The 12,481-nt window shown below is 44.5% G+C and overlaps 1 protein-coding gene across 1 annotated transcript; it reads left to right on the top strand.

The window, feature by feature from the left end:
• Window positions 1-695: 695 nt before the first annotated feature.
• Window positions 696-11,798, top strand: SPG21 (SPG21 abhydrolase domain containing, maspardin). The gene is made up of 9 exons (XM_082291054.1): window positions 696-828; window positions 3,836-3,929; window positions 7,375-7,536; window positions 8,333-8,413; window positions 9,013-9,158; window positions 9,680-9,788; window positions 10,230-10,337; window positions 10,703-10,843; window positions 11,141-11,798. The coding sequence occupies exons 2-9, from the start codon at window positions 3,867-3,869 to the stop codon at window positions 11,261-11,263; spliced, it is 933 nt and encodes a 310-aa protein (XP_082147180.1). The 5' UTR covers window positions 696-828; window positions 3,836-3,866; the 3' UTR covers window positions 11,264-11,798.
• Window positions 11,799-12,481: the final 683 nt, after the last annotated feature.

The following is a 12,481-nucleotide window of genomic DNA, read 5'->3' as shown; positions in this document are numbered from 1 at the left end:
GACATAAGATGAATATTTCCCTTTGATCACAGATTTTTTTTTTTTTTTTTTTTAAGCCTTTAGCGAAAAGATCAGGCTGAGACGGGAGCAGAAAGACTTCATGCAAACTGAATCGATTTGGGGAGCGAATAGAAAATGATGCCCCGTGTCGTGGGATGATCTTCAAGCAGCGAAGAGCATTCTATAAATATACATTATCTAATGAGGTGTATCCTTTAGGATATCTTATAGACAACGTACCTATAACTGCAGGTTATAGGTCTGTCTCTTTTAGCTCACCTTCAACTCCGATTTATTACATACCAGTTAAACGGGGCTAATTGACTCCACCTCTTTATTAGAGGAATAACTCAGTAACACCTGTCGCTCTCCTTAATTAACCTGAGCTGCCCTGGAGCGAAAAAGTTGCCCGAGAACCTGCGGTCCATCCCTGGAAGTGTTCAAGGCCAGGTCAGACGGGACTTGGAGGAAGCTGGTCTAGTAGACGGCGTCCCTGACCGTGGAGGGAGTGGAACAAAATGAACCTTAAAAAAACCCTTCCAAAGCAAATTATTCCATTAACGCTGGGGTCACGTGACTTCCGCCTCGGTAGCGATGGCGCCTGTACCGCTCACTTCCGCCTCGGTAGCTATGGCGGCGGAGCTGTTTCCGCCCCGCCCACGCCCCGCCCACGGGTCACGTGGGCTGCGCGGGCGCAGCACCCGGAAGTGGCGGCCAGCGGGTGCCCCCGGCTGGGCGCGCGGGGCGGGGGGAGGAAGCGGGAGAGCGGTGGCGGCCGTGGTGCTCCTGGTTCTGTTCCTGTTCCTCGTCCCCGGGCCCTGCCATCCGGTGAGCGCCCAACAGTGATGGGAAGGCGAGAGTCGTCGCTGTGGAGACGGGCCTGCCCCTGTTGTCAGCGCCCCGCTCCGTGGAGGGAGCTCTGAGGGGCCGGGTGGGCGCTGAGGCGAGCGGGGTGGTCTCTGCTCCTTCGGGACAGTGCCACCCCTGGAAAGGCTGTGCCGGAAGAGTCGGGGGACTGTGCGGGGCGGGGGATGTCCTTTGGGGTCTGGAGCGGGGTCGTTGCGACCCCTGAGGGAGGGAAGGGAGAGGGTTGGGATGCGGCCCAGCAGGGAGCCCAAAACCCCGCCTTGGGGCTCCATTTACTGGGGGTCTTTCAGGGGAAGGGGCTGCCTCAGCTTGTGCTACAGAGGGGAAAGCCTGAGCTGAGGGTGCTGAGTTGGCTTTTGTCCCCTTCTCCCCACAAAGCTGTGGAGCCAAATGTGGTTGAGGAGGGGGGTGGAGCAGGGGCTGGGGGCGGTGGGCAGCGTGGGGCAGGGTTGGTGGAAGCAGCGCTGAGAGATAGGGGAAGGTGCTGCTGCCATATCCCAGTTATCCATAAGTCTTCTTTCTCATTGTCTTTTAAAATCAATAATGAATGGAATATGTCATTAGTGTAGTGGAATAACTCACAAAGAGACTATTACCAAGTGCTCTGAGCACATCCATAGGTGATTCTTCCAGAGGAATTGTTTCTAAGAGCTTAAAGTTCTTCAGGTTGTTTGGTTTTACCAAAAATGAAGCTTGGGCATTTAGAGGCTGATCATGACCAGCATCAGGCTCATTGTAGTCTGAGTTACCTTCAGTAGCTGAATCCCTGTTTTGAGTTCATGGTTCAGCTTCTCTGTGGCTGGAAAGCTCATGTAGTTGTTAATATGAGTATTTGTGTGTACAAACTGAATGCTGCATTTCTGTGCCATGGAGAAAAGAAACCCATTTCAGTAACAGGACATTCTCTAATCCAAGAGAAGTTTCCTCTTGCCTGGAAAGAAAGGCAGCCCTTAGGACTGGTGATCAGATGCTCCTTTAGAAGAAAGCTGGTGGAAATCAGCCCAGGTGTTAGTGGCCAATGGCTCACTTCCGTGAGTGGTAACAGGTGAACTGGGAAGTTCAAAATTTGGGTTTCAGATGGACTCTAAACGTGCTGTGGTACCAGACAAGGTGCAGGGACAGAACAAAGTTCACTTGCATCGTACCCTTTCCTTACCTACTGTAATCACACAGCTCTGTGCTCCTAAACCACAGCAATTAGCTTAAGAGTGCTGAAAGACTGAGGTGGCAGAAGCAGCAAGATGATCACAGTGGGAAGAGGTTGCCAACCCTCTCTGGCAACAGGAAAAAATCTCCCTCTCCGGCGCCTCTGTGTCTGTGTGGGGCCCTGACCGTGGCTTGTGCTTCTGGCCCTGCCAGTGCAACAGTCCAAGATAATGTGTGTTTTAAGGCATTTCCTGTGATTTGTTTGTCACAATTTTGTCACACTGTCGTTTGCTGAAGAGCTTTTAGAAAGCCATTGATGTGTGGTTATGGAAAGGAATTACTCTGAACCGTGGTTTCCTCGCTGCAATGGCTGCTGTCCCCCAGTCCAGGAAAGCATCCTTGCACCTGCTCTGCTTTGCAGGTTGTTGGAATAGATATTTTTTACTTTTTCTGTAATTTTACTTGCTGCCAGACTTTGATAGAGAGCAGAATAGTTAGTGCAAGCACCAAAGTGAAGCCACACAAATTTGAACCAATGGCCACACAGCTGAACATCCCACCTCAAACCTTTGAACATGGAAGGTGTAGCACATGCTCTGTGGAAGGTGTGTGTTTGTCATGCAATTTACAAAGTACTTTCCCTTTTAAAATTCATATTTTTTGCACTTGGAAGATGGCAAATGAAGACTGAAAGATGAGGAAATTGTAACTAACTGTTAATCCAGCTGTAACCCTATAAACTGGTTAAGCTGCCCACCGGCAGCTCTCCTGCAGGGACAAATGAATTTGAGTGACTCACAGAACACAACGAGGTCTTATTTTATGAAGAATTAAGAAACAAAACCTATTGATTTAGACTTGGCAACTGTTAAGTAACAAGAGCAAAAGTTTCTTTGTTTTTCTATGCTCAGTGCTGTGTGTGAATGCATGAAAATAATCTCCCAAAGCAGCTGGCTTTCAGGGTGAAGCTATTGAGTCTGCAAACTTCAGAAGTGTTTGATGCCATTTGTTGTATAAATGGAAGCTAATGGTCTCTTGCTGCTTAAAAAAAAAAAAAAAAAAAAAGAGTTAAATCTTGGAGTTACCTCAGTGTTTATTACTAATTAATGGAGTATTATAAGATACTCATTATGTATGTTTGGGCATTCTGGCTGGGGAGTGAATTAGTGGCATTCCTTTGTGAACTCAACTCTGAATCAATTTGTCCTGTATTAATGGTGTGCTTCAAGGATTTCTTCATTGGTAACTCCTGACGAGTCTGCTTCTGTGCGGATAGAATTAAAACTTCAAGGATTTTCTGTAAATTAAGCCTTGGATCAGGTGATGTTCCTGATGTGCTTTGGGACTCGTTTGGGTCAGTTATACTTAGATGGAAAAACATGACCTGAATACTGAGTAGGTTCATGAAATAACATCTGTGGTGTGAACTCCTGAGTGAATTGTATGAATATTTATTAACTATAAACTTGGAGTGCCTTATCAATTTAGAACAAACCAAGAACATGCTTTAGGTTTTAAAGCCACTTACAGCCTGCAACACAATTGACTTTCTCTGCAGCTGTCACAAGGGAATGCTGCTACAGAGGCATCATCATTTCATAATTAGGTTGGTGCAGTAAGGCAGTCAGGTGACTGCCTCTTGGGAGAATAATTGCATGGTTTGATGAAAACAGAGCAAAAGTGAACTTGGTGTGAGTCAGAGGTAGTGCCATCAACTGATAAGAGCAAATCACCCTGCACTGCTTTATTTACATGGCACAGCTTTCAAGAGCTGCCCACGGTCAAACTGTGGTATTGATTTCTCATTCTCTCTCTTTTTCAGGCTGACCCAAACTGAGTTTTTTCTAAACATCATGGGAGAGATTAAAGTCTCTCCTGACTATAACTGGTTCAGAAGCACAGTTCCTCTTAAAAAGGTATGTACATCTTGTGAGTGAAATATCTCCTGTTTTTTTAGGGGGAGAGACTAAGTGTGGTTAATGCAGAGCAGTTGTGGCTATGCTTCTGACCTGTTTTATCTCCTGAACTGTTGTCCCACATGTCATGTGAGTGCATGAAAGCACATCCTTCATCTTCCCATGCTTCTTGGAGGTCACTTCTGCCTGTGGTGGGGAGCAGAGACTCGCAGCTGTGAGCCATGGCAGCTGTACCTGCCGTCCTGGTGCCAGCCATGCTTGAGGAGGGGGCTCCAAGGGAGTGGTGTGTGCTGGGCATCACATGTGTGGCTTCTCAGAGCTGCCTCTGTGCGCTGGACTGAGCTGCCAGAGCCACCTCCACTGTTTCTGCCCATTGTCCTCAGGCCAAAGCAATGTCCAAAGGCAACTTCCCAGCAGTCAGGCAGCATGCAGGGTCCTGAGAATGGGAATATCCTTAACCACGGTGCAAAAACTCAGTTTCTTCTGCTTAATCACACTGACAAACCACTTTCTCCTCTTGCTTGGATTTCCCCACTTCCTTTCACTGAGCCACAGGAGAATGTTTGAAGTGTGCAGGGTTCCAGCCTGTGCTCTCTACCTGCCGAGTGGCAGAGGGCATGCAGTGCAGTAGTAGTATGTAACTCCTGACTCAATAAAGCACTCATGTACCTTTTGCGGGTCAGGCTTGCTGGGGCTGTGGTTACAGAGTGACCTGCAGCAGCCCAGACTCCTGCCAGAGAGAGGGACAGCCCTGTCTTTACACCTTGCTGCTGCAAGCACAGTCACTGCTGTGGCTGCACAGGCTGAGCAGTCAGTGTCCTGTCTAGACTGGGATGTGTTATAGTTTGGTTTTGGGCTAAGCTGACTTTGGTGTGGTTCCCTTATCTGGATGACTTTGTGGGCTGCAGAAACACCTTTAGGGAAGAGCTGTAGGATTCTTATTAATTTTTTGCCAGTTTGTGTCTTCTGTAGATAAGAAAGATGTGTTGCTGTTGACTCCACATGCTCTGTCAAGGCTCTGGCTGTCCATCTGCTGGATCTGTTTGTGCCACACTGTTGCCTTCAGGCAGTGCCTCACTGGGTCAGGGGCCAGCATTTCAGCAGAAAGATATGTGGGTGCTCTGAGGCTCTGCTTTGTGTGATGCAAGATGGTGAATGGAAGGAGCTGGAGGTTGTGGTTCCAAGGGAACGTGGTGCTGCTGCAGCTCAGTGTCAGCAGCCGCTGCCTTCAGCTACTGCCAGTGCTCAGGGTTTCATAATTGGGGGTGTGTGTAAACTGAAGCTGATAGTGACCTGGTGACCTTCAGAGCTGGGAATGCCTTACCCTCTTGAGTGCTTCTATCAGCTCAAAAGACAAATGATGTCACAGTGGTGAATGTGGGGTATGAAGAAGGTAGAAATAAGCAAACTAGTCCTGGTTATTGGAGAGAGAATTAAAAAACAAAAGCCCAATTTGAAAATGTAATTAATCTCTGAAGCAGTCTTTGGGAATACATTTGCCTGCATTATCCCTCCAGAAGTGCAAAGCATGTGCAGTACAGAGGAAGGAATAACTGGCCTTGGTTATCGCAGTCAGGTCAACCTAAGGAAGCAGAGCCAGAGCAGTTTGTTTGAGAATGTGCTAAGATGTTTCTCCTGACAGGCACAGGAAATGCTCAGCTCCATCCTCCTTCCTGCCCTGGTCAGATATAGGAAGTGCAGCACAGAAAATAACACTTTTTAACCGAGTCTCCTGCTTTGCCTGTGTGCCTCCATTTGCATATACCACTCACTGTCTTATCTGAGTCCTTCCTAAAAGTTTTCATCAAGGGACACCCTGGCCCTGCTAAAAAGTTCTGCTCTTTGTTTTGAGGCAGTGCAGATTTTACCTTTTATGTGAACTGTAGCTGATCTTGATCGATCAACCAGAAGAAGGTTGGTGACCTCCCAAGTCAGCAGTTAACCACACTGCTGCCTACACAGCTCGGGAGCTGGAGTTAAACTGTCCAGCATGTGGCCAGAAATCAACTAGAACAAGTGCTTAAACCATTGATTCACTGTCTGGGCTCGAGGAAAGAAACCTTATCTCTCAGCCTCAGCTTTCTTGGTGTGGACTAACTTTGGTGGTGTTATTTCAAAGAATATGGTCTGCCTTTGGAAATACTCCTAAAGGTAAACTTGGTAGTAGCCACCCTGAATGGATCCAACATTACTGATGGAATGACAGCTGAGAACAGCAAAGCCTGGAGCCCAGGGGTCGTGTGCAAGGAGTTATTTTGGCGGGGATTGGGAGGGCTTTTGTACAAAGTTTATGTTTAAATGGTTTCACTGGTCTGGAAGCTCTGGTATGCAATCTGTCTTTTTTTTTATAGAGACTTTAGAAACAACGTTATCATGTGGTTCCTCACATGCTCCCAGAGCCTGAAATACTGGCTTTATTAGGAGCAGATTTGTTAGTCAAGCAAATCTGATTTATGATACACTATTCTCCTCTGATTGCTGAGAAGCTTAACTGCTGGGTTGGAAAAGCAAATTGTGCTTGTGTATTACTGTTCAAAAAGCTATAAAATCTCAATACAGAGGAGATGATTTCTGGCTGCTTGACTCAGGCCTTCCCCAGAGGTTTGTGTTTGTTGGTCTGGTACAAGATGAAGCTTCTGCTGGCTTGTGGAGTTGAAAGAACATCTGGAATATAGAAGACAGCTTCTGGTAGAACAGGCCCTGTCAAAACAAGTCAGGCTTTTTTTCTGCTAGAAAAGAAGACACAATTCTTGGACTTTTGAAGATACCAATTATGCTAGGACTTGTAGTACTGTATGAGGAGCTGCTCATAAAGGATAGTACCTTGTGTGTTAATAATCCCCTCAGCCAGCCGTGTCCTGGGCAATCCAGATGCTCCTGAGATATTGCCAGTGGTGGAAGCATTTTTCCCTCCAGGTCAACCTTGCAGTGCTGCCCTGGGAGTTGTGTGTGTCTCTGTTTCTATAAGTGTTTCAGATCAATAATTTGTGGTGATAGCTGCTTAATTCTGTAGGCCTGCATGGATCCAGACTGGAAACATCTGTCCATGGATGCAAGTATCAATGGTTGTTTAAAAAAGCTGTCCCTGGGGCAGTGCTGGCTCTTCCAGCCTCCAGCTGCTGCTCTTGGTACCCTGAACTGACCTCCTGTGTCTCTCCTGAGTATGGTGGCTCCTTTCCTGAGGTGCAGTTCATTATCCAGCTTATGTCAGGATGCACAAAATATTCTGTCTGATGGTGCGTGGCCACAATTCTATTCCAGCTGTATCCATATTGTCATTCCAGTTAGAAAACAGCCTGAAAGCTATTGTGAAGAAGAATAAAAGAAGGTCTTGAGTATTATAACATTTACTAGATGTTGGAAATTTCTAGAAGCAATCCTGGAAGCTGGCTGAAGAACCTCACTTGTCTTGTGTTTGCTCTCCCCTCTGTGCCTTTCTTTCCAGATAATAGTAGACGATGACGACAGTAAAGTCTGGTCATTGTATGATGCAGGACCAAGGAGCATTCGCTGCCCACTCATATTTCTCCCTCCTGTGAGTGGAACTGCAGATGTGTTTTTCCAACAAATTCTGGCACTGACTGGATGGGGCTACAGAGTTATTGCTGTGAGTATTCTCAGTCCTGTGTCAACGGTGGTGTACTTGTGCTTGTTGCTCTCATTAGAGGTTGGATAATGAACTTCTTAATTTTGACTTAAAGAATCCACCAAAAAACTTTGTGCTAAGTTGCACTACAGAGTAGTGAGCACGTGGATCCAGACTGGAATCTGCTATATGTCCACAGCAGCATTTACCCAAAACCTTGTGCATGCATAGTGTTAACTTCTCAGCCTACTTTTCCTCTTGTGTGTCCTGGACACAAGTACTTTTTGCCTCCATCTGCATCCTTGTTAGCCCTGAGGCAAAGACATGAATTAGTTCAAGGTTTCCATGTTTTCCTTAGGGATGGTGGTTCTCAGCCTATGTAATAGCTGCAGATGCTATGTCACTCCTTAAATCCTACCAGCCTGCTCTTCTGGGGCTTCTCAGCTCCTGAGCTGAAGTGGTTGATTTGTACAATATATTAAACAGCCTGGCTTTAGGAGTACCCCTGTCTCTTGCAGCAGTCAATGATTTCTGTATCTGTTACATGGTACAAAATCGCTGAAGAACCATTCCAGCCTCCCCTCCCACTGATCCCAGAGTGAGGCAATGCTGCACTTTCCCCAGCAAACTCTTCTCTGTGGCACATTGTGTGTTTTTGTGTAACTGAGGGGGAGGCGTTTGCACCCTCGGGCTCTGGGGACCTTGAAGAGGAACTTCACGATACAGCTTGCTGTCTTGAAATCATTATTGTGAGGACTGGTACAACTTTGAAGCAGATTGATCTCAGCCAGTCTTTTCTAACTTTGTATTATTTTAGTTGCAGTATCCGGTGTACTGGGATCACCTGGAGTTCTGTGATGGATTCAGGAAACTCTTAGACCATCTTCAGCTAGATAAAGTGAGTGCTCAGAGATGGGGAAGTGGACGAATTGTTGCAATAAAAACCTGATGTTTGAAAGAGTCTCATTTAAGAGCCAGTGTAAAAAATAGGATACAAAAGTGCAGCCTATAAAGAGGCTGTGTTGCAATTTCACATTTGAAACTAGTTTATTTTTCAAGGTCAATGCCCTTGGGAATTGTCATACTTGCCCTAAATTCAGCTGCTATTCCAGGCCTATAAAATTGTATGGGTTAACTTCAGTTTTTGTGAGATCCTGTGGAACTTATCCTTCCTAACTCACATAGTACAGAACACCACAGTCAAGTCTCTTGGACTGGAATAGCTATGGAGAACAAAGTGAAATGTTCGAGTTTTTTCTTAAGCTTGATGAACACAAAGAAATTTGTACTGTGTATCTGTGGGAAACATTTCCTACTGTTAGTATTCATCACATTTATATTGCACATAAAACCAGGAGATGAATGGAACAGTGATTCTTTCAAAATATGGGTTATGAGGACAAGGTAAACTTGAATGACCTATTTTTGTAATGAAGCACTGTGCTCAGAGATCACATTTCATCATCTGTTTGGTTTTTCTTTTTCCTCTTGCATTAGGTTCACCTTTTTGGAGCTTCTCTGGGAGGCTTTCTGGCTCAAAAGTTTGCTGAATACACACACAAATCTCCCAGAGTCCAATCTCTGATCTTGTGTAATGCCTTTAGTGACACTTCTATTTTCAATCAGACGTGGACAGCAAACAGGTAAAGAAGACTAAGACAAGAAAGCAGACTCACAGCATTAATTCTTCTGCAATGAAATGTCACACTGATTAGTTGGATATGTGTTTAACCTGATTCCAGCCTAGGGGAGGGAGGTGTGGGATGGAATACTTGTGACTTTTAAAGGCACACCACAAGAAGAATGGAAATGTTAACAATTGAGAGTGTGGAATTAGACAAATTGTTCTGTGATCCTCTGTGGATGTGTGGTCAGATTTAAGAACTCTGCCTGTTGTCAAACAAAACCATTTAGAGCAAGAAGAGTGTTTGTTGTTCACCATGTTTAAAATATACTCTTGCCATGTAAAACTAAAAGCTGCTCAGAGCATTTCAAGCATCAAGCTGCCAGGTTTTCCATCTCTGTGCTTTTGAAGGTTCTTCAAGGATTTCATCTGAGGTTAAAGCACAAAGTCTGTGCAAGGAAAGGGAGCATTTACAACACAGCGTCTTGATGTTGAGTCCTTGGTGCTTGAAGATACTGTTAAATCTTATTTCTGTTTTAGCTTTTGGCTGATGCCTGCTTTTATGCTGAAAAAGATTGTCCTTGGGAATTTCGCATCTGGTCCTCTAGATCCTGAAATGGCTGATGGGATTGATTTCATGGTGGACAGGGTAGGTAGCTGTGTGCTCTGATGGTTGTGGTTTCACTGTAGATTTACTGAGTGGGAGGTTGTAGATATTTCTGCTTTTTTCATTCACTGACCCAGGAGGGAGGAATGAGAAGTGGCTCTTTACCAGGTGTTGACTGTCACAGCCCCAGCAGTTTAACTGATACACTGACCCTCTACCTTAGTTGTGTTTGTGTAGTTCATGAGAAGGAGTTAAGGAACTGAGGTGGAAGAGAAGTTTTGGGATAGATCTGTACGCCATGCTCTGGGGGCAGGAACAACTAATGGAACATGGTTTAAGCATTTGTCTCATGCAGAGTAATACTAAATTGGAATTATAACCTTCATCCCTTTGAAACGATCTTCTCTTTGGCTGTATTGTTAATATTGCATTAACTTCCTGCAGTGAAATATGTTGTTAATTGGTCTTTCTCTCTACTGCAAGCTGGAGAGCCTGGGCCAGAGCGAGCTGGCCTCAAGACTCACCCTCAACTGCCAGAACTCCTATGTAGAACCTCACAAAATCCGAGACATCCCTGTAACCATTATGGATGTAAGTGAATCTGAATTTTTTAATTAAACAGTATTTCCTTCCCTTGGTCATGATATTCAGTTAGCAACTTAGGAAGCATTTGCAGCATGTGCCCTCCTGTTTAGGGAAGCCTTCTGCTGACTGGCAGCGTTGTGCCTCTTCAGTGCTACATTGTGAATTGGATATTCTGTGCAGTAACACAGTCATATGTTTCAGTATCACAGTATTGGATTTCTAGCTGTCAATGCCCAGGTTTGCTTGTTTTCTGTTTCATTAACACCATTCCACAACGAAGCTGAGGGTCTCTTCTAGAAGCAGCATGCAGCCAGTCTGATGTAACAACAAAATTGGAGGTTCAGAGCTCACTGCTGGGACTTGTTCCGTAGGTGTTCGACCAAAGTGCGCTCTCGACGGAAGCAAAAGAAGAAATGTATAAGCTTTACCCTAATGCCAGAAGAGCTCACCTCAAAACAGGAGGCAACTTCCCCTACCTCTGCAGGAGTGCTGAGGTCAACCTGTACATTCAAGTGAGTTCCTGAATTCAATCTGTGAACATGTTTAGCCACAACAGCAGAAGGCAGCTCCTGTTCTGAGCTTTTGTTTAACTTCCCTGAGTCTGTGTGCTCTCTGCTGCTGATACCAAAGGGCAGGCTGGGAGCAGCTGTGTCCATGCTAGGCCAGCTTTGGGAGTTTTCTGTCTCTGAACTCTTGTACTCCAGAGCCATGGTTTCACCCTCACAAAAGTTACTCAGAAGGAATGCTTCTCTTTTACCAAAATGCTGTGCTCCTACACCTGTTTCTGTGTTATTTCCCATGTCCAACAGATCCATTTGCTGCAGTTCCATGGTACTCGGTATGCAGCCATCGATCCCTCCATGGTCAGTGCAGAAGAGCTGGAAGTCCAAAAGATCAGCCTTCACACCAGCAATGAGCAAGAAGGGCAGTAGGCTTGGGAGTGCCAGTGAAACAGAGGCATTGGTTTGGTGGTCTTCCTGTGTACAGTCAACTGTTCCCACTCTGCCTTTTCCCTTGTGTTAGCCGATTATCACTGTGTGATTCCAACACGATCAACAGTCAGTGAACTACCCGTGGACAGCAACCTCCAGCAGTGTAATGGGATAGATCTGTTTAATTTTTATTCTTTGGATTCAAGGAAGTATCTTTGGAGACTACACTTTTAAAAATAAAGACATTTTTTCTACCAAAGTCTTCACTATATCATGTTCTTAAGCAGAACGGTATTTCTTTTTATATTTTTCACTCGGCTGTATATATTACCACATGCAGATTGTGTACTTAAAAGCTGACATATATTTTTGTTGAATATTTGATTTAAAAGATGTTTGTGTCAATGTTGCCGTCACTTATTTGCTTCGTACATTGTGTTGTAAGTTAGTTTGTTTCTATTTGAAATAAAGCATTTGAATTTTTAACTTTCTTGCTGCTTAAAAATGGTTTTCAATAAAACCTCACTTTCAGCAAGTGTCTCTTGTTTTGACTCCAAGAAAACAGCAGCCAAAGCTCACTGCAGTCCTGGTTTGCCTCTATAGTCACCTCTGGAACTGAAGAAAACCACCACCACCTGCTTGAATTCCTCTCAAGCTTTAACTATAAAGTCATACTGGTTTAGCGATAAGTAAGAATGCTGTAATGTTTTTTTAATAAATTTGACAAGATCGAACTTGTAACTTTAAAGTGTAAAATCTAGATTTATTGAAATACAGACGTTATTTTCCCCATGAGATGCTGTAAAAAATAAATATGAAGGATTTAATGACAAATTGGTATGTAAAGAAATCATCTTTGTGAGAGGCTGTGTAGATAACTAATCTCTTGAAAAGATGGTTTGAAAAGGTTAGAGTCACCTATTTGATTTATATATAGTACACATTAATGTACATTTATTAATGGTATGTGTTAATGTTCTTCTCAAACTTTTTGTGAAGAGTTAAAGCATTGAAGATCACAACCCCTAAGGTTCTAAAAGGACCAAATTGTAGCTTTGATTTTGCTTAAGTTCTCCTCTTATGGTGGGAATTTATGGACACACCCTAAGACATGAGTGACAGATACCCCCCACAGATTAGGTTAAGTAAAGAACATTCCTGAAAACAAAGGCTTTGCCCACATTAACTTAAAAAGTTGACAAGTAAAAGTTTATATAT

The sequence above is a fragment of the Coloeus monedula genome (assembly GCF_965178545.1).
Source record: "Coloeus monedula genome assembly, chromosome: 14".
In the NCBI taxonomy this organism is placed as follows: domain Eukaryota; kingdom Metazoa; phylum Chordata; class Aves; order Passeriformes; family Corvidae; genus Coloeus; species Coloeus monedula.
Note: the sequence above shows the minus strand (reverse complement) of the source record. Positions and strands in the feature narration are given on the sequence as shown.